This window comes from Leptodactylus fuscus, chromosome 1 (assembly GCF_031893055.1).
Source record: "Leptodactylus fuscus isolate aLepFus1 chromosome 1, aLepFus1.hap2, whole genome shotgun sequence".
In the NCBI taxonomy this organism is placed as follows: Eukaryota; Metazoa; Chordata; class Amphibia; order Anura; family Leptodactylidae; genus Leptodactylus; species Leptodactylus fuscus.
In genome coordinates, this window is record NC_134265.1 from 23,293,787 (window position 1) to 23,321,681 (window position 27,895).

The 27,895-nt window shown below is 43.0% G+C and overlaps 1 protein-coding gene across 10 annotated transcripts in view; it reads left to right on the top strand.

The window, feature by feature from the left end:
* TCF4 (transcription factor 4) overlaps positions 1-27,895 on the top strand; it is a 323,749-nt gene that overhangs the window by 62,002 nt on the left and 233,852 nt on the right. For all 10 annotated transcript variants that reach the window (XM_075268482.1, XM_075268474.1, XM_075268429.1 and 7 more), the window contains exon 3: positions 15,878-15,939. In XM_075268482.1, coding sequence (XP_075124583.1) covers positions 15,878-15,939 — 62 coding nt within the window. The remainder of the gene's footprint in view (positions 1-15,877; positions 15,940-27,895) is intronic.

Genomic DNA, 27,895 nt, shown 5'->3' on the forward strand with positions numbered 1-27,895 from the left:
GCAGGTCATATCTGTCTCTTTTAGAATCCAGCCTGCCCTTTTCTCCAGCATATCCGGCTCCTCGACAGAACAAACAAGGTTTTCCAAAGCACCTGCAAAGACCAATAAAGCTTACGTAGATATGTAAGTGCAGACGTTTCCCCATTCACATGGGTTAAATATGGTTGGTGAGAGGCCCATAACTTTTTGTCTTCGACAACGATACTTGGCAGAAGGTGCGGGCTCGAAATCTGGAGCTGGGAAAGCTCCGAGAATCGTAAAGAAATAGAGCGCGTGGGAAATGAAATACGTTTATAGGATCTGTTATGGAAATGTATGTACGGGATGGATTAGAGCGAAGGATTTACCTCCAACTTAGATGGGGTTTTGGAACCGGAACATTTGCAGATAAGCGCTATCCAAAGATAGAGATGGACGTTCCGAATATTCCAGAGTGTAATAGATAGGAGACCAGGGGGAGGTGAAATTCAATGAAACATTTGTACTCACCTTCCTTCACTTCTTTTGGGCCTCCTTCCGGCGTCCTTTGCTCTCTTGGTGATGTCATGCGGCCGGTGATTGGGCCACAGTGGTCATATGGGCACATTGAGTGTCAAGCGGGGACCCTGGACGTCATTGGGGAGACCGAGAGGGAGCGATGAGACAAAGAGGCGATAACATGTCCGTATTAGTATGTGGGACACAGGGGATAGGATAGGATGGATGAATGGGCGCTATGGAAATATTGGGGCACTGTCACTGGTACTTTTTTCGCACTAACATGGTACTGTATGGCCCAAATGAGATAGGTGTGTATTAGTTACATGATATTGATGCGCTATTAATATGGGCACCGAATAACATTATTAATATGGGTATTGTATGACAGTGTTAATGTGGGCACTGCATTCTGGTATTTATATGGGCACTGTATGACAGTATTAATATGGGCGCTGTATGATTCTATTTATATGGGCACTGTATGACAGTATTAATGTGGGTGCCATATGACGTTATTTATATGGGTACTGCATGACAGTATTAATGTGTGTGCCGTATGACGCTATTTATATGGGTATTGTATGACAGTATTAATGTGGGCACTGCATTCTGGTATTTATATGGGCACTGTGTGACAGTATTAATGTGGGTGCTGTATGATTCTATTTATATGGGCACTGTACGAGAGTATTAATATGAGCACTGTATGACAGTATTAATGTGGGTGCCATATGACGTTATTTATATGGGCACTGTATGACAGTATTAATATGGACGCTGTATGACGCTATTTATATGGGCACTGTATGACAGTATTAATGTGGGTGCCATATGACGTTATTTATATGGGCACTGTATGACAGTATTAATGTGGGTGCCATATGACGTTATTTATATGGGCACTGTATGACAGTATTAATATGGGCGCTGTATGACGCTATTTATATGGGCACTGTATGACAGTATTAATGTGGGTGCCATATGACGTTATTTATATGAGCACTGTATGACAGTATTAATGTGGGTGCCATATGACGTTATTTATATGGGCACTGTATGACGCTATTTATATGGGCACTGTATAACAGTATTAATATGGGCGCTGTATGACGCTATTTATATGAGCACTGTATGACAGTATTAATATGGGCTATGTATGACGTTATTTATATGGACACTGTATGACAGTATTAATGTGGGCACTGTATGATGCTATTTATATGGGCACTGTATGACAGTATTAATGTGGGCACTGTATGATGCTATTTATATGGGCACTGTATGACAGTATTATTGTGGGCACTGTATGACGCTATTTATATGAGCACTGTATGGCAGAATTAATGTGGGCACTGTATGATGCTATTTATATGGGCACTGTATGACTTTGTGGCATTGGTTTGTTATTTTAGGTACCGTCATATTTGGTATTGTAGATACTGTTTTTAACATCCTGTGAAATTTGGCACTACGACAGTATTTTATGGTACCAGTTGTTTACTCTGTACATTAGCACATGAATATGTCATTTGCTGTCCATTTGGGCACCACATGGCATGATTGATATGGGTACTGTGTACTGCGCCTGGTGACTGTGTAGATAAGCGGTAATGTCAATGGTGGATGTAATGATGGCTCGGTCATGTTATCTTGAGGTCACCGCTGTAAAGAAAAACCCTTACAGAATTGACAAGTATCAGTCTATTATTAGGCTTAGTGGACGGAATGAAAACTGCAGAATTTTGATAGGAGAATTAACGTTTTTTAAAATATAGTTTCCATTAAATTTTTTGTTATTAAATTATATATATTAGAATTATTATAATAAAATTTTAAAAAAAATAGATAAAAATTATAAATTTTTGCCTCCTTCCCGGTATCCTTCTTATTCATGGTCCTTCCTAGATGTAGCGGATAATACACTTCCACGCCACGTGGACTTCTTCAGGTAGGGACCACGTTACGGCGAACACTCATTTTTCCTGGTGTCACCGCAGATCTTTTCGCGAGTCAGACGGTTTCTCCGCCATCGAGCCTCTTCAGGCTCTTTGTGGTTATTGCTCCAGTCGTTGACGTTCTCCTGAGAAGTGTTTTTGTTTGAGATTTTAGATTACGACTGCGGAGTGACTTATATTATTTTATTACCAGGTTGTTAAATCACATCAGGAAATTTGTTTCAGTTTTGTAATTTTGCAATTTCCACTGCGCGGAGCGGCGTTGCGTTCCGTATTAGGCAGCGTCACGCTAACCTATGAATGGGAATGCACAAGGGTTAGGTTTAATGTCATTTTAATAAGGCTGAAATCATCTGGAAGTAGACTTAAATCATATACGACTAATCTCGGAGGACGTTGCGCTGAGCGGAGGAGGCCCCGGAACGCTCCTTAGTTCCTTCTCCAACGTTTGCGTTTCATTCCCTTTTTTTGTTTCCTATCGCTCTTGTGTTTCCATTCGTAGATGATATCTTGTACGAGTATTAATATCACAGGTGCCAACTGGCAGCCATAATACGTCAGGCCAGATCTTGTTATCTTATCTTTTTGACTAATTCCTAAGATGTATATTCCCTTCTCTCCGACGTGGAGAACGAAAGTCGTGGAACGCACGTCCCAGTATTATACATTGATCTGTGCGCCGCAACAAAATGCTCTCTAAGCGGAAAGCAGAGAGGCTTACATGATCACTGAGACCATGTAGTGCCCTTAGCGGTCACTCTCATACATCACCAGGTCTGACCACTGGGGGCACTAAATGGTCTTGGAGTTATGTGACCCTCTCTTGCTCCAGCACGACAATCCCTGACACGTAAGGGACAGGGGACAGGACTAGACAATGGAGCACCCAAATAATTTATAAAGACAAAATTCTGATATACAATGTGAAGTTGTAAATAATACAACTGGTCCTGCAAAAAACAAGACCTCATATATTGGATATGCTATAGAAAAACAAAACCCCTTGAATGGAAACCTAAACCCCTTAAAGGGATTCTACCATTAAAACCTTTTTTTTTTGTGGATAAGACGTCGGAATAGCCGTTAGAAAGGCTATTCGTCTCTTACCTTTAGATGTGGTCTCCGCTGCGCCGTTTCTTAGAAATACCGTTTTTTACCGGTATGCAAATGAGTTCTCCCGCAGCGATGGGGGCGGGACCCAGCGCTCAAACAGTGATGGGGGCTTCCCCACCGCTGCCAGAGAAGTGTCTTGAAGCGCTGCCTCCTTCTTCATCCGCCGCGTCAACTTCAATGTCTTTTTCCAGCGCAGGTTCGTAACTTCTAGCAGAGCAGAGCATTTTCCCGTGGCCTTTGCGCCTGCGCAGTCTGCTCTGCTAGAAGTTACAAGCCTGCGCCGGAAGAAGACATTGAAGATGACGCTGTGGACGAAGAAGGAGGCGGCGCTTGGAGACACTTCTCTGGCAGCGGTGGGGAAGCCCCCATCGCTGTTTGAGCGATGGGGCCTGCCCTCATTGCTGCGGAGAACTCATTTGCATACCGGTAAAAACCGGTATTTCTAAGGAACGGCGCAGCGGAGACCACGTCTAAAGGTAAGAGACGAATACGGCCTGGTCAGTAACCATGTACAAAGCTCTGAGCTGATACAATTGTATCCAGTCTAGACAATGCTCTGTGAGCTCAACAACCTGGACTGCAAATTGATACAATGTAGCAAACCAGCAGAGAGGTTTATCCGTCTGCTGCTGATGTGTTGAGCTCACAGAGCATTGCCTAGTTGGCTGGCCGCCATATTGGTGGTCACTGACGTCTCTAGAATGGGATATCGGAGGCTGCCTATCATTTTAGTATCTCGAGGACGACTCAAGAACTTAAACGCGTTAGAAAAAATTCTCTTTAAATTGAGGTGGAAGAACAAGTGTCGCGTCTTATGTAAGCAGTCCTCCCGGAGTCGCTTTTCAGCGGTTTCTGGGTGGGAAGATTAAATACAGCTGCGCTTTTTATTGTACGAGGAGCCAAAAAAAATTTCAAACCAACCTTGGCCGGTTTATTAGACGGTCGGATGTCTGACATAACACTCTGTACATTTTCTTCAAATACAATTTCTACTTGTTTGTGGCTTTCACAGAATCAATTGAAGCGGCGGTGTATATATCTGGCAGCTGGCTCTGCTTTGAGGGGAGAAAAATCTAATGCTTTGTGTATAATCCCCTGAGCGAGCCGTAATAAACTGTTTATCAAGTAAGTCGTCGATTTCTGCCACTTTAAAGCTGCTCGCGAGCTGTTCCTGATTTAAACACTACAGTTTAATAAAACAATTCCCAGGGCAATGCCTGAAAGTATAGAAGTATAGAGGTATAGAAGTATAGAGGTATGGAAGTATAGAGGTATGGAAGTATAGAGGTATAGAAGTATAGAGGCATAGAAGTATAGAAGTATGGAAGTATAGAAGTATAGAAGTATAGAGGCATAGAAGTATGGAAGTATAGAAGTATAGAGGCATAGAAGTATGGAAGGATAGAAGTATAGAGGTATGGAAGTATAGAGGTATAGAAGTATGGAAGTATAGAGGTATAGAAGTATAGAGGTATAGAAGTATAGAGGTATAGAAGTATAGAGGTATAGAAGTATAGAGGTATAGAAGTATAGAGGTATAGAAGTATAGAAGTATAGAGGTATAGAAGTATAGAGGTATAGAAGTATAGAGGTATAGAAGTATAGAGGTATAGAAGTATAGAGGTATAGAAGTATAGAAGTATAGAGGTATAGAAGTATAGAGGTATAGAAGTATAGAGGTATAGAAGTATAGAGGTATAGAAGTATAGAAGTATAGAGGTATAGAAGTATAGAGGTATAGAAGTATAGAGGTATAGAAGTATAGAGGCATAGAAGTATAGAAGTATGGAAGTATAGAAGTATAGAGGCATAGAAGTATGGAAGTATAGAAGTATAGAAGTATAGAGGCATAGAAGTATGGAAGGATAGAAGTATAGAGGTATAGAAGTATAGAGGTATAGAAGTATGGAAGTATAGAAGTATAGAGGTATAGAAGTATAGAAGTATGGAAGGATAGAAGTATAGAGGTATGGAAGTATAGAGGTATAGAAGTATAGAGGTATAGAAGTATAGAGGTATAGAAGTATAGAAGTATAGAAGTATGGAAGTATAGAAGTATAGAAGTATAGAGGCATAGAAGTATAGAGGCATAGAAGTATAGAGGTATAGAAGTATAGAGGTATAGAAGTATAGAGGTATAGAAGTATAGAAGTATAGAAGTATAGAGGCATAGAAGTATAGAAGTATAGAAGTATAGAAGTATGGAAGTATAGAAGTATAGAGGCATAGAAGTATAGAGGCATAGAAGTATAGAGGTATAGAAGTATAGAGGTATAGAAGTATAGAGGTATGGAAGTATAGAGGTATAGAGGTATAGAAGTATAGAGGTATAGAAGTATAGAGGTATGGAAGTATAGAGGTATAGAAGTATAGAGGTATAGAAGTATAGAAGTATAGAAGTATAGAGGCATAGAAGTATGGAAGGATAGAAGTATAGAGGTATAGAAGTATAGAGGTATAGAAGTATGGAAGTATAGAAGTATAGAAGTATAGAAGTATGGAAGGATAGAAGTATAGAGGTATGGAAGTATAGAAGTATGGAAGTATGGAAGTATAGAAGTATGGAAGTATAGAAGTATGGAAGTATGGAAGTATAGAAGTATGGAAGTATGGAAGTATGGAAGTATAGAAGTATGGAAGTATAGAAGTATGGAAGTATAGAAGTATAGAAGTATGGAAGTATAGAAGTATGGAAGTATGGAAGTATAGAAGTATAGAAGTATGGAAGTATAGAAGTATAGAAGTATGGAAGTATAGAAGTATAGAAGTATGGAAGGATAGAAGTATAGAGGTATGGAAGTATAGAGGTATAGAAGTATAGAGGTATAGAAGTATAGAGGTATAGAAGTATAGAAGTATAGAAGTATGGAAGTATAGAAGTATAGAAGTATAGAGGCATAGAAGTATAGAGGCATATAAGTATAGAGGTATAGAAGTATAGAGGTATAGAAGTATAGAGGTATAGAAGTATAGAAGTATAGAAGTATAGAGGCATAGAAGTATAGAAGTATAGAAGTATAGAAGTATGGAAGTATAGAAGTATAGAAGTATAGAGGCATAGAAGTATAGAGGCATAGAAGTATAGAGGTATAGAAGTATAGAGGTATAGAAGTATAGAGGTATGGAAGTATAGAGGTATAGAGGTATAGAAGTATAGAGGTATAGAAGTATAGAGGTATGGAAGTATAGAGGTATAGAAGTATAGAGGTATAGAAGTATAGAAGTATAGAAGTATAGAGGCATAGAAGTATGGAAGGATAGAAGTATAGAGGTATAGAAGTATAGAGGTATAGAAGTATGGAAGTATAGAAGTATAGAGGTATAGAAGTATGGAAGTATAGAAGTATAGAGGTATAGAAGTATGGAAGGATAGAAGTATAGAGGTATGGAAGTATAGAAGTATGGAAGTATGGAAGTATAGAAGTATGGAAGTATAGAAGTATGGAAGTATGGAAGTATAGAAGTATAGAAGTATGGAAGTATGGAAGTATGGAAGTATGGAAGTATAGAAGTATGGAAGTATAGAAGTATAGAAGTATGGAAGTATAGAAGTATGGAAGTATGGAAGTATAGAAGTATAGAAGTATGGAAGTATAGAAGTATAGAAGTATGGAAGTATAGAAGTATAGAAGTATGGATCTCTCCTCTACCACGCGACATCATTTCTATGGAAAACTCTGCGTATTACTTGGGAGACTACAGCTTATTCATGTTATATAGAGATGTAGCAGAGCTGAAAGTGTCAGGTAACTATGTATTGTGAAAGGGTCTTCAACTCTATACAGCTATCTGTCCGTCCATCTGATATCTACAGTATCAATCTCATCTATCTATCTATCTATCTATCTATCTATCTATCTATCTATCTATTATCTATCTATCTCCTATCTATCTCTATCTATCTATCTATCTATCTATCTATCTCCTATCTATCTATCTATCTATCTATCTATCTATTATCTATCTATCTCCTATCTATCTCTATCTATCTATCTATCTATCTATCTATCTATCTATCTCCTATCTATCTATCTATCTATCTATCTATCTATCTATCTATCTCCTATCTATCTATCTATCTATCTATCTATCTATCTATCTATCTATCTATTATCTATCTATCTATCTATCTATCTATCTATCTATCTATCATACAATACTCTGTTAACGTACATTAAATACACTGATGTATAATCCCTTTCCATTTGCCAGCTTTCTCTGTGGTTTTCAGTAGAGATGAGCGAGTAGTGAAATATTCGAAAATTTGAAATTTGATTTGAGTAGCCCCTCAATATTCGACTATTCATTCGAATATTGAATCCCATTATAGTCTATGGGAAAAACGTGTTAGTTTCAGGGGAAACCACAATTTGACCAATTGGAGTCACCAAGTCCACAATGACACCCCAGGAAATGATGGCAACCCCTCTGCAATACAACTGGGACAGCAGGGGGAGCATGTCTGGGGGCATCTAACAAGCCCAAGTCCCAGGATTATTATTATTATTGCTGCTACCACTACTACTACTAATTCAGCCAGCCAATGACTGTATACGTTTTTTTCCAATGCCTACGTTGTCCTACTTCCTGTCCCACCTCCCCTGCACAGTTATTGGTGTAAAAAAGCGCCAGGGAAGGTGGGAGGGGAATCGAATTTTTGCTGTGTTTACCGCGTGGTATTCGACCGAGTATGAGTATTTCGAATACCTACTCGATCGGATACTACTCGCTCATCTCTAGTTTTCGGTAGACATATTAGTTGTCTTTCTCCGTTACCAATCTTTGGGCAATGTTCACACCAGCATACTAAGTTATACAGCTACTGCTATATCTGTATCATTCATCTGTCCAGTCATACTGATAAAACCTTATACAACACAGATGTATCTTCTCACCAGAGACCGAAGTCTATAAGATATGAGACTATCAGGTGTCCTCTATGGGAAGCGGGGGCGCCTACACACCGATTCTTCTCTGACACCCACACGCCCACATATCTAGTCTACACAGATCCTCAATTACCTTTCCACTAAGAAATTCTGACTCAAATTTTGACTTTTTGTTTTACATAAAATAAACCCTCCCCCACCTCTTGGTTGCTCTCCAGCACGCTACTATTTCCTTTCTTTTTGAGAAGGGGAATGTGTCAGCAGTTTTTAAACGTTTGATGATTTTTTAATTTATAATTTTTCATGTTTTAAAAATATATATTTTGCAGCAGACACCTCATTTACAGCACAAACAGCATTACCATAAAGCTAACACCTCTATAGATAACACCACGGTGCCATCATTACATCCACTACTGACAATAGCTGATGTCACACTTGTCTTTTTGTCTTTTATCCCATAAGCCTCAATGAATGGTGTCCACACTATGGCTGCCTATGGCCATGAGACTGCTGTAAAGCAGATCACTAAATGCTGTTAACAGAGCAGAGGAGAAGCTCAGACAAGATGGCCGCCTCCATAATCATGTACAGAAAATAGATATAAAAAACCTAAAAACAGATTGGATGAAAAGTGATGGATTTCATTAGTTTCCATAAATTATTTGAAAAAATGGTGATACATTTCCTTTAAGAGTCTGTCTACTAAAGCGCTTTATCCGCTGCATCATTTACATAAATGCCCGCCTCGATGATATGTGTTCACAGCCCCCCAACTATGACTGGGGGGTCACTGGGCTTGCAATAACAAACTTTGCATACATGAGAATAGAAGATACTTTGTGATATATCTTATTGGAGTATAATGCTTCTTTCTCTGCTCATCTGGCTTTTTTCCACCAACCACTGTCACACTTGGGAAACAAAGCTGCCTGTAGAAGTCTACTAAGCGGAGAGGGGAGGGGAAGGAGGAGGAGCTAAGTGATAGAGACTGAGCAGAGCACACTCAGCTATGGTTCTGCAGCTACTAGTAAGTTGTTTATGTCACCCCAATTGCTTTCTTCAGATCACTACCGGTCAATATTCATCTATAATGTCCTATATGGTGCCGCTACCTCTGAGTGAGTGATAGAGAGGTATCGAGCAGAATCTCCTTTTCTGTCTGTGTGGTGTCTATAAGATGAATCATGGCAGCTAGTCCTCACCCACCAGCTCAGGGAAAACTGAGAATTACAAATAGAGCCTGCCGAGGGAAAACTGCTAGAAAATGCAGCGTACAAGTCATATATGCAACATGCTAGATATAGAGATGAATGCACTTTTCAGGCCTCTGGGAAAGCTGGGTGACCATCTATTGAAAAGCTCTTATGTCCTGAGGGACAGCATCTATTCTTATTGGGGAGTCCAGGCTAAGGGCCTGGCCTGTCCCTGGTGCAGACTCCTCTCTGAGTGTCTCCTCATTCTCCTTTCATGTATTACATAGTCTCCTATTCACATGACCAGGTGCCACCTTGGACAGCTGGATGTCGCTTCCTCTTAAGTTTAAGAAAAAGTATTGACTCGGGAAACCCTTAAAAACCTAATTTTATTCTGATCTGTCAAAGCCCCAAAATTCCCTTCCCCAATGGAAGAAACTGAGCTATGAAAGCTGTTTGCTGGATCCTCTCTATAGAGAGTTCCTTTAGCGGCCCCTGTTCTGCCCAAAACCTACAGAGGACAACATGGTGGCTCCGTGGTTAGCACTGCAGCTTTGTAGCGCTGGAGTCCTGGGTTTGAATCCTGTCAAGGACATCTGCAAGGAGGTTGTATGTTCTCCTGGTTTTCCTCCCCTACTCCAAAGACCTACTTATAGGGAAACATGTACATTATGAACCCTATAGGGTGGATTTAAATAAATAAAGAGGACCTCGTGGTCAATGGCGGTTTTCTGCCTATACAAAATGACAAGCACCTACAGCAGTTTATATCTCAGCTTCCTAAGTGAAAATTGGGCTTTGCCGTATTCACCTTTAGACTCTCCTGACTGCTTTGTACAATGCCGTAACCCCTTTGCCTTGGAGTTTTTTGTCTTTTGGGTGTATTTTAGTCTTTTTCCGCTGCGGCGTGCTGGTTGTTCTAAGAGGACAGAACGTGAAGCCTCCAATTAGCGAGGACTACACGTATCATTTCTCTGCGCTATGTCAACCATCTTTAATTTCATTACTGACATAGAGATGGCTTTATCTGTCACTGTTCATTAGGGCGACGCGCTGATGCTGCACAGACTAATAGAATGAGCTTTGCACGTTGACTGTCGTAATACAGAAAAACAAATAGTCGCGACCTCTGCCGGAGAACGGATGACTAAGATGGATAGGACGGTCCAGACTATACAAGAGGGGCCCGTAGCCTTCCATTGTTTCTATTCTGTCCTGATGGGAGTTGTAGTTCCTAAAAAAATGCTGCAATATGTCCACAGGCCCCAGTGTAGTTATATTGTCCATATAGTGTATTATATGTATATACAGTACGCCATAATATTACTGTATGTAAACTTTATTACAAGACGTGGTCAGAGCTCTGTGTACTATTGAGGATGGAGTATATTGTGTACTGTCCCTTTAAGGGACAAGCATCGTCTCTATAGTCAGTACAATCTATACAGTCTAAGTATTTATAGGATATCTTGTTGTTTTACTCTTGGAAACCGTCAACAAGTTGCTATTGATAGATCTAGTGTTACTGTTACTTCGCTGTTCCTTTAAGAGATTAGCGGACTGTGATTAGCGATGGCTCTATAGTCGGTACAATATAAGTATGTATATTACATTTATTTGTTGTTTTCTTGAAATGAAAACTATATACTCTAGAAACTGTCAACAAGTTGCTGTTGACAGATCAGTGTTACTGGGATTAGCAGCCTGTCTTTATTGTTGGCTATATAGTCAGTGCAATCTATACAGTTCACATATTATATCTTATTACATTTGTTTTATTGAATGAAACATAAATATATTCTGGAAACTGTCAACAAGTTGCTGTTGACAGACCTAACGTTAATGTTACGTTACTGTTCCTATAAGGCATTAGAGGCCTTCGATTGGCATTGGTTCTATATGGTACAATGTATATAATCTAAGCATTTATATTATAATAGAATAAATGGATTCTGGAAACTGTCAACAAGTTGATGTTGACAGATCTTATGTTAATGTTACGTTACTGTTCCTCTAAGGCACTAGAGGCCTTCGATTGGCATTGGTTCTATATGGTACAATGTATACCATATATACCATTTATATTATAATAGAATAGAATAAATGTATTACGGAAACTGTCAACAAGTTGATGTTGACAGATCTAACGTTAATGTTACGTTACTGTTCCTTTAACGCACTAGAGGCCTTCGATTGGCATTGGTTCTCTATGGTACAATGTATATAATCTAAGCATTTATATTATAATAGAATAAATGGATTCTGGAAACTGTCAACAAGTTGCTGTTGACAGATCTAATGTTAATGTTACATTACTGTTCCTTTAAGGTATTAGAGGCCTTCGATTAGCATTGGTTCTATATGGTACAATGTATATAATCTAAGCATTTATATTATAATAGAATAAATGTATTGTGGAAACTGTCAACAAGTTGCTGTTGACAGATCAGTGTTACTGGGATAAGCAGCCTGTGTTTATTGTTGGCTATATAGTCAGTGCAATCTATACAGTTCACATATTATATCTTATTGCATTTGTTTTATTGAATTAAACATAAATATATTCTGGAAACTGTCAACAAGTTGATGTTGACAGATCTCATGTTAATGTAACATTACTGTTCCTCTAAGGCACTAGAGGCCTTCGATTGGCATTGGTTCTATATGGTACAATGTATACCATATATACCATTTATATTATAATAGAATAAATGTATTACGGAAACTGTCAACAAGTTGATGTTGACAGATCTAACATTAATGTTACGTTACTGTTCCTTTAAGGCATTAGAGGCCTTCGATTGGCATTGGTTCTATATGGTACAATGTATATAATCTAAGCATTTATATTATAATCGAATAAATGTATTCTGGAAACTGTCAACAAGTTGCTGTTGACAGATCTCATGTCACTGTTACTATAGCTCTGAGTATACCACATGTCTAAAAACATGCAGATCCCTAGCTTTGAGCTTTGCGCCTGATTCCAGAACATGGGTCCCCCAACCCCCACCCCGCCCACGAAAGATGGTCATCTCAATTTTCAGGACAGAATACTAGGGTTGAGCCAATCTTGAGATTTCAGGATCGATTTTAAAATCTGATTTTCGATCATTTTCCAGCCGATCACGTTCGTGAAATTTGCTCGATCGCCGATCGGGATCTGATCTTTCCCGATCCCAGTCACTCAACCCTAATTGTATATTATATATACAGTATGGTTGTTGTATGGAAGTTGAAATTTTTTTCTCAAATTTAATTTCAAATTTCCTATTGCTTTGGTTCTACAGCTCCTAGGCAGGCCTCTCTGTCTCCACATAAGTCCTCATAGAAGTTGAGGACACGAAACGATTGGAAATTTTTGAATTAACCTATCGGCAAAGTTGCTTCGTTTTTTACTGCAGATGCGCCAAAACAAGAAATAAAACTGAGTGCGTGGGTGGACCCTTCCCCTTTAATTTTTCGGCCTTGAGGCAGAGATGGTGCGTTCTTCCTCACGTTGCGCAGTGTACACAGAAGGAACGCGCTGTACATTCGTTGCTTCGTTGCACTTTAGAAACAGAAGTAAACTGTGAGCTCGCTGTCCGGAGCGTAAAATGCCAAGTTCTGTGCAGTCAGTCAAACACCGCACGGAGCGAGGCCTGTTTGCAGTTTTCACTCTCTCCTTCTTATGTTTTCTGCAACTTCCTCCTCTGCCAAGAAATGTAACCTTCACTGGGGCGAGCGCTCAAAACACAAGACGCCATCTTCAAACAACACATTGCAATCCACTTCCTCGGCCGGTGGATGTTACAGGTCCGTCCTGGTCTCCGTCAGTAATGCAGCAATATCTGAGCTTAGGCCTAGACCCGGTTCACATCTGCGTTCGGGTATACACGTTACCTAAGGAAACCACGTGGACCCCATAGACTATAATGGGGTCCAGCGCCGCACCTCCCATGAGGCGACCTGAAGCGAGCGCTTCAGGCAGCGCTATGTCAGGGCCCCAGGGAGGGCGGCATTTTTGGTTACCTAAGCCAGCCCAGGACAAGCTGTCCTGGACTGGCTTAGCACCGGGCGGTGGTTTGGGGAGGCCACCTGCTCCAGCAGCCTCCTCTCACGCTCAGGCAGAGAGCAGGTCGCCTCCGTGCCTGCTCTCTGCTGACGAACGGTGCTAAGCCCCGCCCCCTGTACTTCGCCATGCCCCATCTGCTCCGCCCCCTCCTCCCGGCGGGGGGGGGGGGGGGGGGCGGCTTTCTGTAGTTCGCCTCGGGCGGCGAAAGGGGCAGGTTCGCCCCTGATGGGGTCTGTGTGGTTTCTGCACCAAACATGCGGAGAGAAAAGTGCTGCTTGCCTGACGTTTCTCTCCGCATGTTTCGTGCGGAAACCACACGGACCCCGTTATAGTCTAAGGGGGTCTGCGAACGCAGATGTGAACCCAGCCTTATACGGATCTATTTCATAATATAGGGGTCGGAGTGCCCTCCAAATCTTCTGCTCCCCTTCATATGGTGATAGAAACACAAGAGGGTCGCTGAAGACGGGTTTATGATTGTTCTCTATGTATCCGGGATATAGTCATATACAGTAAGCACCCCTATAGGATTTTGGACAACAGATTTTAGAAATAACTTTGAGGCGGGTTCCACCAGGTCCTAATGTGAACCCATAAACTCTATTAACATGTCTGTAAATACTTGGTTTCCTCATAAAACAACAATCTTTTCTTAATATTGTACAATGTTATATTCCTCTGTTGTTCTTCCTGGACTTAATTTTGAAAGAATAGGGCGTTACCATTTCCATTGTCAAGAGGACACGTTACCACTGAGCCATGTCATGCCAGCACTGATTAGACTGTCAGACTGTATAGGGTCATACCCTTTACCGGTTTCATCATAAATTTCCAGGAGGAGTAATAGAGGAAAGGGTCAATGTAGAAGTTCAAAAAGAGAAAACCTAAAAATATTATACAATGTATTTACTAATACAAACATGTTGGGAGTGGTGAGAGTCCCAGCAATCTGTAGCCTGGAGGCAAGTGCTTAATTTCCCTACAGCTCCCCCGCAGGAGAAGTAAAGCATTGCACAAGACTTAGGGCTATTTCACACGGGGGGGGCAGATTTTGGCACCGAACGTCACTCTCGGGTCAAAACCCGCTTGCCACAACTGTCGCGGCTCCCGACAGTCGCGGCTTCCTCCCCCCGGAGTCGGCTCAAATGAATGGGCTGACTCTGCCGCCAACTGCCTGAAGAAAGGGCAGCCGCTAGTGGAAAATTGAAGGCTAGTGTTTCACATAAGGCTCCATTGTATGGAGGCGAATTTCGCCTCCATTGTCCCCGTCAGAGTCGGAGAAAGCTGGGTGACAAGTCCGACAACTCATCCTGGATCTCGAATGGTGGCCATATAGGTTGTCAGCCGCTTTCCCCAGTAAGCAATAGCTGATGGAGATTGTTCTACTGATACATTGTAGCACGTTGTTCATATCACTGGGTGTAACTCCCCTTTAAGCTTTGTGCTGACACTGGCCATGAGGGTGTGACCCTGTTAGATCTATTGGCGCGCAGTCAGCGCTGAGGTCATAGCGCCCCCTCCCACCGCTAATGTAATGAAGCAATAGGTCGTGCCGGAGATGTAATTTCCTAATTTTCTACAGTCGATTTGGAATAATTTTATTAGATTTGATCTTGACACTTTTTCAGTCCTCGCAGTTCTGTGGAATCGAGTTGCGGCTTTAGGACTATTCGGTTATAGTCGGAGCGATTGATTGGAGCCCTTTATTACGATAAATTAACCACTGAGCCACCGTGTTGCCCCTTATGGGGACAGATTCAGTTTCCCATTCTTCATAGTTGTACAGTGTAAATCTTCCCCTGTAAATTGTTGGGCCCCCATAGGAGCCGCCATGTCCGGGGCGCTCCTGCTCCATCCATCCCTTCACTACCTAGAAGGGGGAGCTCTGTGTATATTGCATGTACTAAACTTTGGTTACAACTTTTCTGCAACATTTTTTTCTTCAAGTCTTAAAGGATTTACGGGCTCTTGTTGCTGAACTTTTTGGCTTCTTCGGGGCGCTGAAGAATTCAGCAGTGAATTTCAATGAGGTTCTTTAAGTAGATGGGTCAGATGTCTATTATCAATACTGTGGTGTCTATGGGAATCTTAATTAAAGCCGAGAGCAGATTAGTCTGAAGCGTTAATTGTAAGAAAACCTCCTCCACATCCAGCCTTAAGTTGTATTCATTTGTGATATTTTCTTTTTAGATGTAGAAGACAGAAGTAGCTCAGGTTCCTGGGGGAGCAATGCACATCCGAGCCCATCCCGGGTAAGTACAAACATGTCCCTCCCTCTATGATGCATCGATATACCTGTTGTGTTCTACAGCAATGTTCTGGACATCTGCGGAATCCATATTTTTATTTTTCTATATTAAAACATGGCTATATCCAAAAACAGCGCCACACCAGGTCATGGGTTGTGTCTTGTAGTGCAGCTTGCTTCATTGAGATGAATGGGGCTGAGCGTGGATAGGTCAGATTCAATTTGGGGAGAAAGCACACTGAAAAGTCAGGTCTTGGACTTAATATAATAGAATGTGTCCAAAAAAGCCCAAGAGTAACGTTGGGTCATTGACCTACTAAACCAATCTAAAGGTCATTGACCTAGTTTCAGCATCCAAGAGTAAGGTTCTACCCCACATGACCAGTCAACGACAGCTGTAACCTGCTTACAACTATCATTGGTCCAGACCCCGCTTACAACTACCATTGGTCCAGACCCCGCTTACAACTACCATTGGTCCAGACCCCGCTTACAACTACCATTGGTCCAGACCCCGCTTACAACTACCATTGGTCCAGACCCCGCTTATAACTACCATTGGTCCAGACCCCGCTTACATCTACCATTGGTCCAGACCCCGCTTACAACTACCATTGGTCCAGACCCCGCTTATAACTACCATTGGTCCAGACCCCGCTTACATCTACCATTGGTCCCGACCCCGCTTACAACTACCATTGGTCAAGACCCCGCTTACAACTACCATTGGTCCAGACCCCGCTTATAACTACCATTGGTCCAAACCCCGCTTACGACTACCATTGGTCCAAACCCCACTTACGACTATCATTGGTCCAGACCCCGCTTACAACTATCATTGGTCCAGACCACACTTACAACTACCATTGGTCCAGACCCCGCTTACAACTACCATTGGTCCAGATCCTGCTTACAACTATCATTGGTCCAGATCCCGCTTTAAAATACCATTGGTCCAGACCCCACTTACAACTACCATTGGTCCAGACCCCACTTACGACTATCATTGGTCCAGACCCCGCTTACAACTATCATTGGTCCAGACTACACTTACAACTACCATTGGTCCAGACCCCGCTTACAACTACCATTGGTCCAGATCCTGCTTACAACTATCATTGGTCCAGATCCCGCTTTAAAATACCATTGGTCCAGACCCCACTTACAACTACCATTGGTCCAGACCCCACTTAAAAATACCATTGGTCCAGACCCCGCTTACAACTACCATTGGTCCAGACCTCACTTACAACTACCATTGGTCCAGACCCTGCTTACAACTACCATTGGTCCAGACCACGCTTACAACTACCATTGGTCCAGACCCTGCTTACAACTACCATTGGTCCAGACCCCGCTTACAACTACCATTTGTCCAGACCCCGCTTACAACTACCATTGGTCCAGACCCCGCTTATAACTACCATTGGTCCAGACCCCGCTTATAACTACCATTGGTCCAGACCCCGCTTACATCTACCATTGGTCCAGACCCCGCTTACAACTACCATTGGTCAAGACCCCGCTTACAACTACCATTGGTCCAGACCCCGCTTATAACTACCATTGGTCCAAACCCCGCTTACGACTACCATTGGTCCAAACCCCACTTACGACTATCATTGGTCCAGACCCCGCTTACAACTATCATTGGTCCAGACCACACTTACAACTACCATTGGTCCAGACCCCGCTTACAACTACCATTGGTCCAGATCCTGCTTACAACTATCATTGGTCCAGATCCCGCTTTAAAATACCATTGGTCCAGACCCCACTTACAACTACCATTGGTCCAGACCCCACTTAAAAATACCATTGGTCCAGACCCCGCTTACAACTACCATTGGTCCAGACCACACTTACAACTACCATTGGTCCAGACCCCGCTTACAACTATCATTGGTCCAAACCCCGCTTACAACTATCATTGGTCCAGACCACACTTACAACTACCATTGGTCCAGATCCCACATACAACTACCATTGGTCCAGACCACACTTACAACTACCATTGGTCCAGACCACACTTACAACTACCATTGGTCCAGACCACACTTACAACTACCATTGGTCCTGACGCCGCTTACAACTACCATTGGTCCAGACCCCGCTTACAACTACCATTGGTCCAGATCCCACGTACAACTATCATTGGTCCAGACCAGGGCGTTACTATATCATGAGTTCCAAATCTTTACTCTTGGGTTCTGTAACTAGGTCGGTGGCATAGTTTCACTGATTAAGAGTAAAGTCAACATTTTTGAGCAATTCGTCTCAAGAGAATGCTAAAAATTTACAACAAAATTGGGATAAAATTAGTGTTAGAATGGAAAGTCGCTATACAACAACATCTCACACCTTGATGGAGCTCACTCTGGCAGACCTGGCCCATCCTCTCCGCCTCATAGTGCACGGTATGAAACAGTAGAACCTCGGACACCTATGATGAACCAGATTCGGGCCAAGAAATATAGGCATAATACGGTCCAGATTTTCTAGGAATTTTTGATTGATTCCTTTATGGTGGCCGAGGACTATAGCCGCGGCTCAGCCCCCTTGCAAATCAGATGTAGCTGAGTTGCAGTACCATCTCAGACCACTATACAAGAACATCTGCTTCCGCTACAACTACCATTGGTCCAGATCCTGCTTACAACTATCATTGGTCCAGATCCCGCTTTAAAATACCATTGGTCCAGACCCCACTTACAACTACCATTGGTCCAGACCCCGCTTATAACTACCATTGGTCCAGACCCCGCTTACATCTACCATTGGTCCAGACCCCGCTTACAACTACCATTGGTCCAGACCCCGCTTATAACTACCATTGGTCCAGACCCCGCTTACATCTACCATTGGTCCAGACCCCGCTTACAACTACCATTGGTCAAGACCCCGCTTACAACTACCATTGGTCCAGACGCCGCTTATAACTACCATTGGTCCAAACCCCGCTTACGACTACCATTGGTCCAAACCCCACTTACGACTATCATTGGTCCAGACCCCGCTTACAACTACCATTGGTCCAGACCCCGCTTACAACTACCATTGGTCCTGACCCCGCTTACAACTACCATTGGTCCAGACCCCGCTTACAACTACCATTGGTCCAGATCCCACGTACAACTATCATTGGTCCAGACCAGGGCGTTACTATATCATGAGTTCCAAATCTTTACTCTTGGGTTCTGTAACTAGGTCGGTGGCATAGTTTCACTGATTAAGAGTAAAGTCAACATTTTTGAGCAATTCGTCTCAAGAGAATGCTAAAAATTTACAACAAAATTGGGATAAAATTAGTGTTAGAATGGAAAGTCGCTATACAACAACATCTCACACCTTGATGGAGCTCACTCTGGCAGACCTGGCCCATCCTCTCCGCCTCATAGTGCACGGTATGAAACAGTAGAACCTCGGACACCTATGATGAACCAGATTCGGGCCAAGAAATATAGGCATAATACGGTCCAGATTTTCTAGGAATTTTTGATTGATTCCTTTATGGTGGCCGAGGACTATAGCCGCGGCTCAGCCCCCTTGCAAATCAGATGTAGCTGAGTTGCAGTACCATCTCAGACCACTATACAAGGACATCTGCTTCCGCTACAACTACCATTGGTCCAGATCCTGCTTACAACTATCATTGGTCCAGATCCCGCTTTAAAATACCATTGGTCCAGACCCCACTTACAACTACCATTGGTCCAGACCCCACTTACGACTATCATTGGTCCAGACCCCGCTTACAACTATCATTGGTCCAGACCACACTTACAACTACCATTGGTCCAGACCCCGCTTACAACTACCATTGGTCCAGATCCTGCTTACAACTATCATTGGTCCAGATCCCGCTTTAAAATACCATTGGTCCAGACCCCACTTACAACTACCATTGGTCCAGACCCCACTTAAAAATACCATTGGTCCAGACCCCGCTTACAACTACCATTGGTCCAGACCTCACTTACAACTACCATTGGTCCAGACCCTGCTTACAACTACCATTGGTCCAGACCACGCTTACAACTACCATTGGTCCAGACCCTGCTTACAACTACCATTGGTCCAGACCCCGCTTACAACTACCATTTGTCCAGACCCCGCTTACAACTACCATTGGTCCAGACCCCACTTATAACTACCATTGGTCCAGACCCCGCTTATAACTACCATTGGTCCAGACCCCGCTTACATCTACCATTGGTCCAGACCCCGCTTACAACTACCATTGGTCAAGACCCCGCTTACAACTACCATTGGTCCAGACCCCGCTTATAACTACCATTGGTCCAAACCCCGCTTACGACTACCATTGGTCCAAACCCCACTTACGACTATCATTGGTCCAGACCCCGCTTACAACTATCATTGGTCCAGACCACACTTACAACTACCATTGGTCCAGACCCCGCTTACAACTACCATTGGTCCAGATCCTGCTTACAACTATCATTGGTCCAGATCCCGCTTTAAAATACCATTGGTCCAGACCCCACTTACAACTACCATTGGTCCAGACCCCACTTAAAAATACCATTGGTCCAGACCCCGCTTACAACTACCATTGGTCCAGACCACACTTACAACTACCATTGGTCCAGACCCCGCTTACAACTATCATTGGTCCAGACCCCGCTTACAACTATCATTGGTCCAGACCACACTTACAACTACCATTGGTCCAGATCCCACATACAACTACCATTGGTCCAGACCACACTTACAACTACCATTGGTCCAGACCACACTTACAACTACCATTGGTCCAGACCACACTTACAACTACCATTGGTCCTGACGCCGCTTACAACTACCATTGGTCCAGACCCCGCTTACAACTACCATTGGTCCAGATCCCACGTACAACTATCATTGGTCCAGACCAGGGCGTTACTATATCATGAGTTCCAAATCTTTACTCTTGGGTTCTGTAACTAGGTCGGTGGCATAGTTTCACTGATTAAGAGTAAAGTCAACATTTTTGAGCAATTCGTCTCAAGAGAATGCTAAAAATTTACAACAAAATTGGGATAAAATTAGTGTTAGAATGGAAAGTCGCTATACAACAACATCTCACACCTTGATGGAGCTCACTCTGGCAGACCTGGCCCATCCTCTCCGCCTCATAGTGCACGGTATGAAACAGTAGAACCTCGGACACCTATGATGAACCAGATTCGGGCCAAGAAATATAGGCATAATACGGTCCAGATTTTCTAGGAATTTTTGATTGATTCCTTTATGGTGGCCGAGGACTATAGCCGCGGCTCAGCCCCCTTGCAAATCAGATGTAGCTGAGTTGCAGTACCATCTCAGACCACTATACAAGAACATCTGCTTCCGCTACAACTACCATTGGTCCAGATCCTGCTTACAACTATCATTGGTCCAGATCCCGCTTTAAAATACCATTGGTCCAGACCCCACTTACAACTACCATTGGTCCAGACCCCGCTTATAACTACCATTGGTCCAGACCCCGCTTACATCTACCATTGGTCCAGACCCCGCTTACAACTACCATTGGTCCAGACCCCGCTTATAACTACCATTGGTCCAGACCCCGCTTACATCTACCATTGGTCCAGACCCCGCTTACAACTACCATTGGTCAAGACCCCGCTTACAACTACCATTGGTCCAGACGCCGCTTATAACTACCATTGGTCCAAACCCCGCTTACGACTACCATTGGTCCAAACCCCACTTACGACTATCATTGGTCCAGACCCCGCTTACAACTACCATTGGTCCAGACCCCGCTTACAACTACCATTGGTCCTGACCCCGCTTACAACTACCATTGGTCCAGACCCCGCTTACAACTACCATTGGTCCAGATCCCACGTACAACTATCATTGGTCCAGACCAGGGCGTTACTATATCATGAGTTCCAAATCTTTACTCTTGGGTTCTGTAACTAGGTCGGTGGCATAGTTTCACTGATTAAGAGTAAAGTCAACATTTTTGAGCAATTCGTCTCAAGAGAATGCTAAAAATTTACAACAAAATTGGGATAAAATTAGTGTTAGAATGGAAAGTCGCTATACAACAACATCTCACACCTTGATGGAGCTCACTCTGGCAGACCTGGCCCATCCTCTCCGCCTCATAGTGCACGGTATGAAACAGTAGAACCTCGGACACCTATGATGAACCAGATTCGGGCCAAGAAATATAGGCATAATACGGTCCAGATTTTCTAGGAATTTTTGATTGATTCCTTTATGGTGGCCGAGGACTATAGCCGCGGCTCAGCCCCCTTGCAAATCAGATGTAGCTGAGTTGCAGTACCATCTCAGACCACTATACAAGGACATCTGCTTCCGCTTCAGTGTACTGTATAGTATAGACATACAAAGTGTCCCTGATCCTTGCTGGCCCTCCACCAATTACCAATTTATTTGGCACCATTTTGGGGTACATATGATGTTTTGATCTGCTTTTATTTACGATTTATATTGGGTTTTATCAATTTTACAAATTAAACGTCACTTTTTGAAAATTTGCAATTTTCCTGGGGTCACCGTATTCTGACACCTATAACTTTTTGACTGTACTGTTGACAGAGATATGTCAGGGCTCTTTCTTTGCGGGACAAGTTGTACTTTCTATTGGTGCCAATGTTTTATAGTTATGAGTTTTTGGTCAGTTTTTATTGCAATTTTTTGTAAAGCAAAGTGGCCAAAATTTGTCAATTTGCACGTTACGGTATTTTTTATTAATATTTTTCATGCCGTCCACCGTATGGGATAAGTAATGCTATTTTTGGACAGTAGAGACTTATACGCACGTGGGGATACCTGACATGTTTGTATATTTTTAGTGTATAATATGTGGGGTTTTTTTTATGTAAAATGGGGTTTTTTAACTTCTTATTATACATTTATTTGAAACTTTTTAAAAAAAATTTTCCCTGTCCCACAAGAGGATTTGAACCTGGGATCTCAGATTCCCATTGAAACATAGTATTACAGAACATCGCACATACAGTAGGTTCCCTATGGGAACTGTGCATAGGCAGTTAGGAGGCCATGGTCCGGCCTCCTCGATGCCACGGTAGATCCGCAGAGGTGGAAGGGCAATCTTGGGGGTTAATCCACCAGAGTCTTCTTCCTATCTTTAGGATAGGCCGAAAAATCTTTAAAGGGACAGCAGGGTTTATTAAAGGGGTTGTTCAGATTGAATTTCTTTATGGCCTGTCTTCAGCGGGAGCCTGACCTCTGGCCCCCTGATGTCAGCCGTACGTTGGCTTCCCATCGATCAGGTAATAAAAAGCTTAAATCTGCACCAGCCCTTTATCGAACCCTGCACACCCTACACTGAGTCTCCCGGGCACCTCCACACTATTCACCACTTGGGGTGTAGATTATGTAGCCCCATTTACCTGACCATGTAACCACATGCAGGCCAGACCCCCAGTGATAAGTTTATCATCAGGATCAAGGGCCGACCAGACGTGACATCCCCTTTAAACTTTTGATCCACAATGCCATGCCATCCCATGACTACGGTGCAATAAATTCAGCTCCATCTGCAGATCATTGCGTAACGCACAAAACATCCAACAGACTTAAAAGAAATTGAGCATCTCCCATCCCTTTCAAGCCACAGTGTTGGACCAGAGCCCAGGAGGGTTAATGGAACCTAGTATGGGAACGTGGCGTTCGGTTCTATACGTTTTAGACGTGGAGTCCTTTGGCGAAGCAGAAATCTTTAAGGAAAGCAGCAGGCTTGCTCGGGCAGAACTTCGGGGGTCATTGTGAAATGACTGCATTTTGTGTTTTCCTGAAGGCACACATGACATATGGTTGCTTTGAGTCAAACCATAAGTCTGGGTTCTGTTATGACTTCCTTTGATCTTGTGATAGCATCTGATACCTGCCCACTCGTTTTTACTGGTAACAGTAGTTTAGAAGAAGAAAAAAAAAACCCTCCACGCCGTATCTCATTGATGTGACATCTGTGTTGTAGCATTCAGGAGTATCAGTCATGCAGAGCTGTGCATTCATAATACTGGAGGTTCAGCCCCACATGAAAGCGCGAGGCTGGAGCCATACGGAAAAAATAAGACATGTTTAGAATGGCCAGGAATCCGAGGGTCTGCACAATACCCCCCTCCAAAAGTCTCATTTTACAGCTTAAGGATACTGATATACATTACAGGTTCAGCCCCATTAATATACGTGATATGTGGGGGGCTCATCCCAATGTCTATGTTAATTGTATGGACAGAGAAGGGTCAAAGGAGTTGTCCAGCCCCAAAATGTTCCCGCGACTGATAGCAGCTTCTGGGAACCTGGAACTATACACTATAGTATACTATATACTATAGTACACTATAAACTATATACGACATAGCAGTTCCAGGTGCTGCTATCAGCCGCAAGAACCTCTGATCCGTGCGGGACCCAGGTATCGGACCCCCGTATACTAATGACCTATCCTTAGATCAATCACTGGAAACAACTCCCTAGACTCCTCTGGTTATAGGGGCAGGTTTGTGATTTCAGGGGCCCCAAATAAAATTTTGTCTGAGGGTGCCCACTAATGAAATTTTTAGGCCATAGACCTACATATCAAAACTAATATAGTTTATTACTCCCTTTACTGGCCCTAATATATTATATTGCCCCCTTTATTGGCCCCCACAGTATATTATCCCCTATACTTACCCTAATATAGTATATTGTCCCCTTTATTTGCCCCCACAGTATATTGCCCCTATACTAACCCTAATATATTATATTGCCCCCATTTTTGGCCCCCACAGTATATTACCCCCTATACTGACCCTAATATAACATATTTCCCTCTTTTTTGACACCCACAGTATATTATACCCTATACTGACCCTACTATAGTATATTGCCCCCTTTATTGGCCTCCGCAGTATATTACCCCCTATACTGACCGTAATATATTATATTGCTCCCTTTATTGGTCCCCACAGTATATTACCCCCTATACTTACCCTAATATAGTATATTGCCCCCTTTATTAGCCCCCAGAGTATATTACCCCTATACTGACCCTATTATATTATATTGCCCCTTTTATTGTTCCCCACAGTATATTACCCCTATACTGACCCTATTATATTATATTGCCCCTTTTATTGTTCCCCACAGTATATTACCCCTATACTTACCCTAATATAGTATATTGCCCCCTTTATTGTCCCCCACAGTATATTACCCCCTTTACTGACCCTAATATATTATATTGCCCCCTTTATTGGTCCCCACAGTATATTACCCCCTATACTGACCCTAATATAGTATATTGCCCCCTTTATTGGCCCCCACAGTATATTATACCTTATACTGACCCTAATATAGTATATTTGCCCCTTTATTGGTCCCCACAGTATATTACCCCTATACTGACCCTAATATAGTATATTGCCCCCTTTATTGGCCCCTACAGTATATTTTCGCCTTTTCTTGGTCCTGATCAATGACACATTGGGCCACTATTTTTTGCATTATTCCAACAGGTAACAGCTAATATTTTACTCACCCCCCCCCCCCCCACACTCCTCTTTAGGCCCGCCTCTGCTTCAGGCTCCAGGGGGCGCTCACACTACGCCTCAATGCTGAAGAATGTCAGGACATTAGAGGGCCTGGACAGTAGTGGGAATGGGTGGGAAAAGTGTCCAGGTCTGCCAAAAACTGTCTGCAAGTCCCAAGAACAAGGGTCACACCAAATATTGATGGGACTTATATTCATTCACTTGTAGCCTGAGTATACGGATATAGGACTCTCTCGGTTTTCCAGCCCAAACACTTCACATTGTATTATTTTTACTAATCACAATGGCTTTAAGAAATCAGATAAGAAGTCGCCCCTCCTAGTACGACCTTTACATAAGAACACCGTCCGAAATTCACCTCTGCCCTTCTTTTGTTTTGGAGACAAATAGTCTAAATGGCCTAAACATAGCAAGGAGGGAAGTAGTATAAGACGAGGGTTCCTTGGTCCCACCGGAGGAAATGATTTTTTGGGTCCACCCTACAGTTCTGGAGAACATGTACCGTACAAGTCCTATATTAATTTCATGCATTGAATTTGGACATTCCAGCTAGTTATCCGACTCCTTTCTTCCTTGATACCTGTGCCTGACCTCGCCCCTTTTTTTGACCATTTTTGCCCTGATGGAGCAATGAGAAGATGAGAGAGCTTCGGACATAGTTGTCCTCTTGGACAGAGAGTTGGAATGGCCCATAGAGGTCCAAGAAACGAGAGACTTTTGAGCCATCCTTTGCCACTAGGGTCTAATTCTTTTGGGTAGACATGGGTTGATATCTACAATATGGTTGCCCCACGTTTTGGGGCCTAGTTGTAATGGCCACTTCTATAGCCAGAGGGGGATTATGGATAGAAGGGGGTATCTTCATGAAGCTTCATAGGGTGCAGGAACCATAAATATAGTCATGGGCGAGCCATCCAGGACATGATTTACTAAGAAGGTACATGGTATGGAGTTGGACCTAAGCCCTGAAGGTTATATTATTGTATATCACATATGAAAAATGTTGGGTCCCATGGATTTTCGGTAATTGCACCTTGCCCTTAAACCTCGTCCGCCCCCTCCATTGTTGCCTGGATTTGTATTGTCTTGCATCCATAGTCCATAGGTAACTGCATCTGTATTGCATGCACCCGCTCCCGTATATTTGTCATCTGCTGATGAGCTAACGTCCTTGTCCACAACCTTCCCCCCTCCTCGTCCCTTCTGCCCAGTCTCATGATAACATTCCTCAGCGTTCCATCTTGTTCATCCCTTTCACTTCTCATAACAACGAATGTATCTGCTCCCAAGGATGTTCTTAAAAGAGAAATTCATGGAATGAGGCAGTTAAACATTACGGCACTACAGGGGCCGCGGCTCAGCCACGTTATTTACACCATCTTTCAGCAAACCTTACAAGCTGACATTTTGTGAGGTCTGCAGGGTCCTGCGTGTAAATAATGCAGCTTTCCCCATTGCTTACCATATTACAATATGGTTAGAAAAGACGTTTGGCCTCATTCCTAACGGTGGAAACGGTGACCAGGTCCCGGCCACTTGCTTAAGGGGGAAAGTACAATGTGTCAAAATGTACAAGGGGTACCATGTCTCTTTAAGGAGATTGCCTTTTCAGGCCACCTTTACGATGGGACTTTTATAGTGCATGCCCTGCTAAGGAGTCTGGGAGAAAACTATGCAAATACGTCAAGAAAAACTCACTCTAGCGCCACCTTTTGGTTGGGTTTTCTAGAAACTAGTGGCATGATCTGGGATTAAAGCCAAACCAGAATATCTCCTCCAAAAAGAAGAGAGATTCATCTGCAGGCAGCTGTTTGGGGTTATATATGGGGCTGGCTAGTAAAAGGTCATGGAAATGGGTCACAAGGGGTACTATATCCCCTTAAAGGGATTCTATCATTAAAATGCTTTTTTTTCTCACTAACACGTAGGAATAGCCTTAAGAAAGGCTATTCTTCTCCTACCTTTAGATGTCTTCTCCGTGCTGCCGTTCGGTAGAAATCCCGGTTTTCTTTGGTATGCAAATGAGTTCTCTAGCAGCACTGGGGGCGGTCCTCAGTGCTCAAACAGCACTGAGGGCGTCCCCAATGCTGTGAGAGAACTCTCCAGTGACGCCTCCATCTTCTTCACGCATCTTCTTCTGGCGTAGGCGGTGAAACTTGTAGGCCTCGGGCAGAGCCAACTGCGCATGCCCACAGGCCACAAGAAAATGGCCGCTTACTTAAGTAAGTAAGCAGCCATTTTTTTGTGGCCGGCGGGCATGCGCAGTCGGCTTTTCCCTAGGCCCAAGGCCTAGAAGTTTGAAGCCAACCCCTCGGAAGAAGACGTGAAGAAGACCTGTTCCTAAAGAAGATGGAGGTGGCATTGGAGAGTTCTTTCGCAGCATTGGGGACGCCCCCCAGTGCTGCGAGAGAA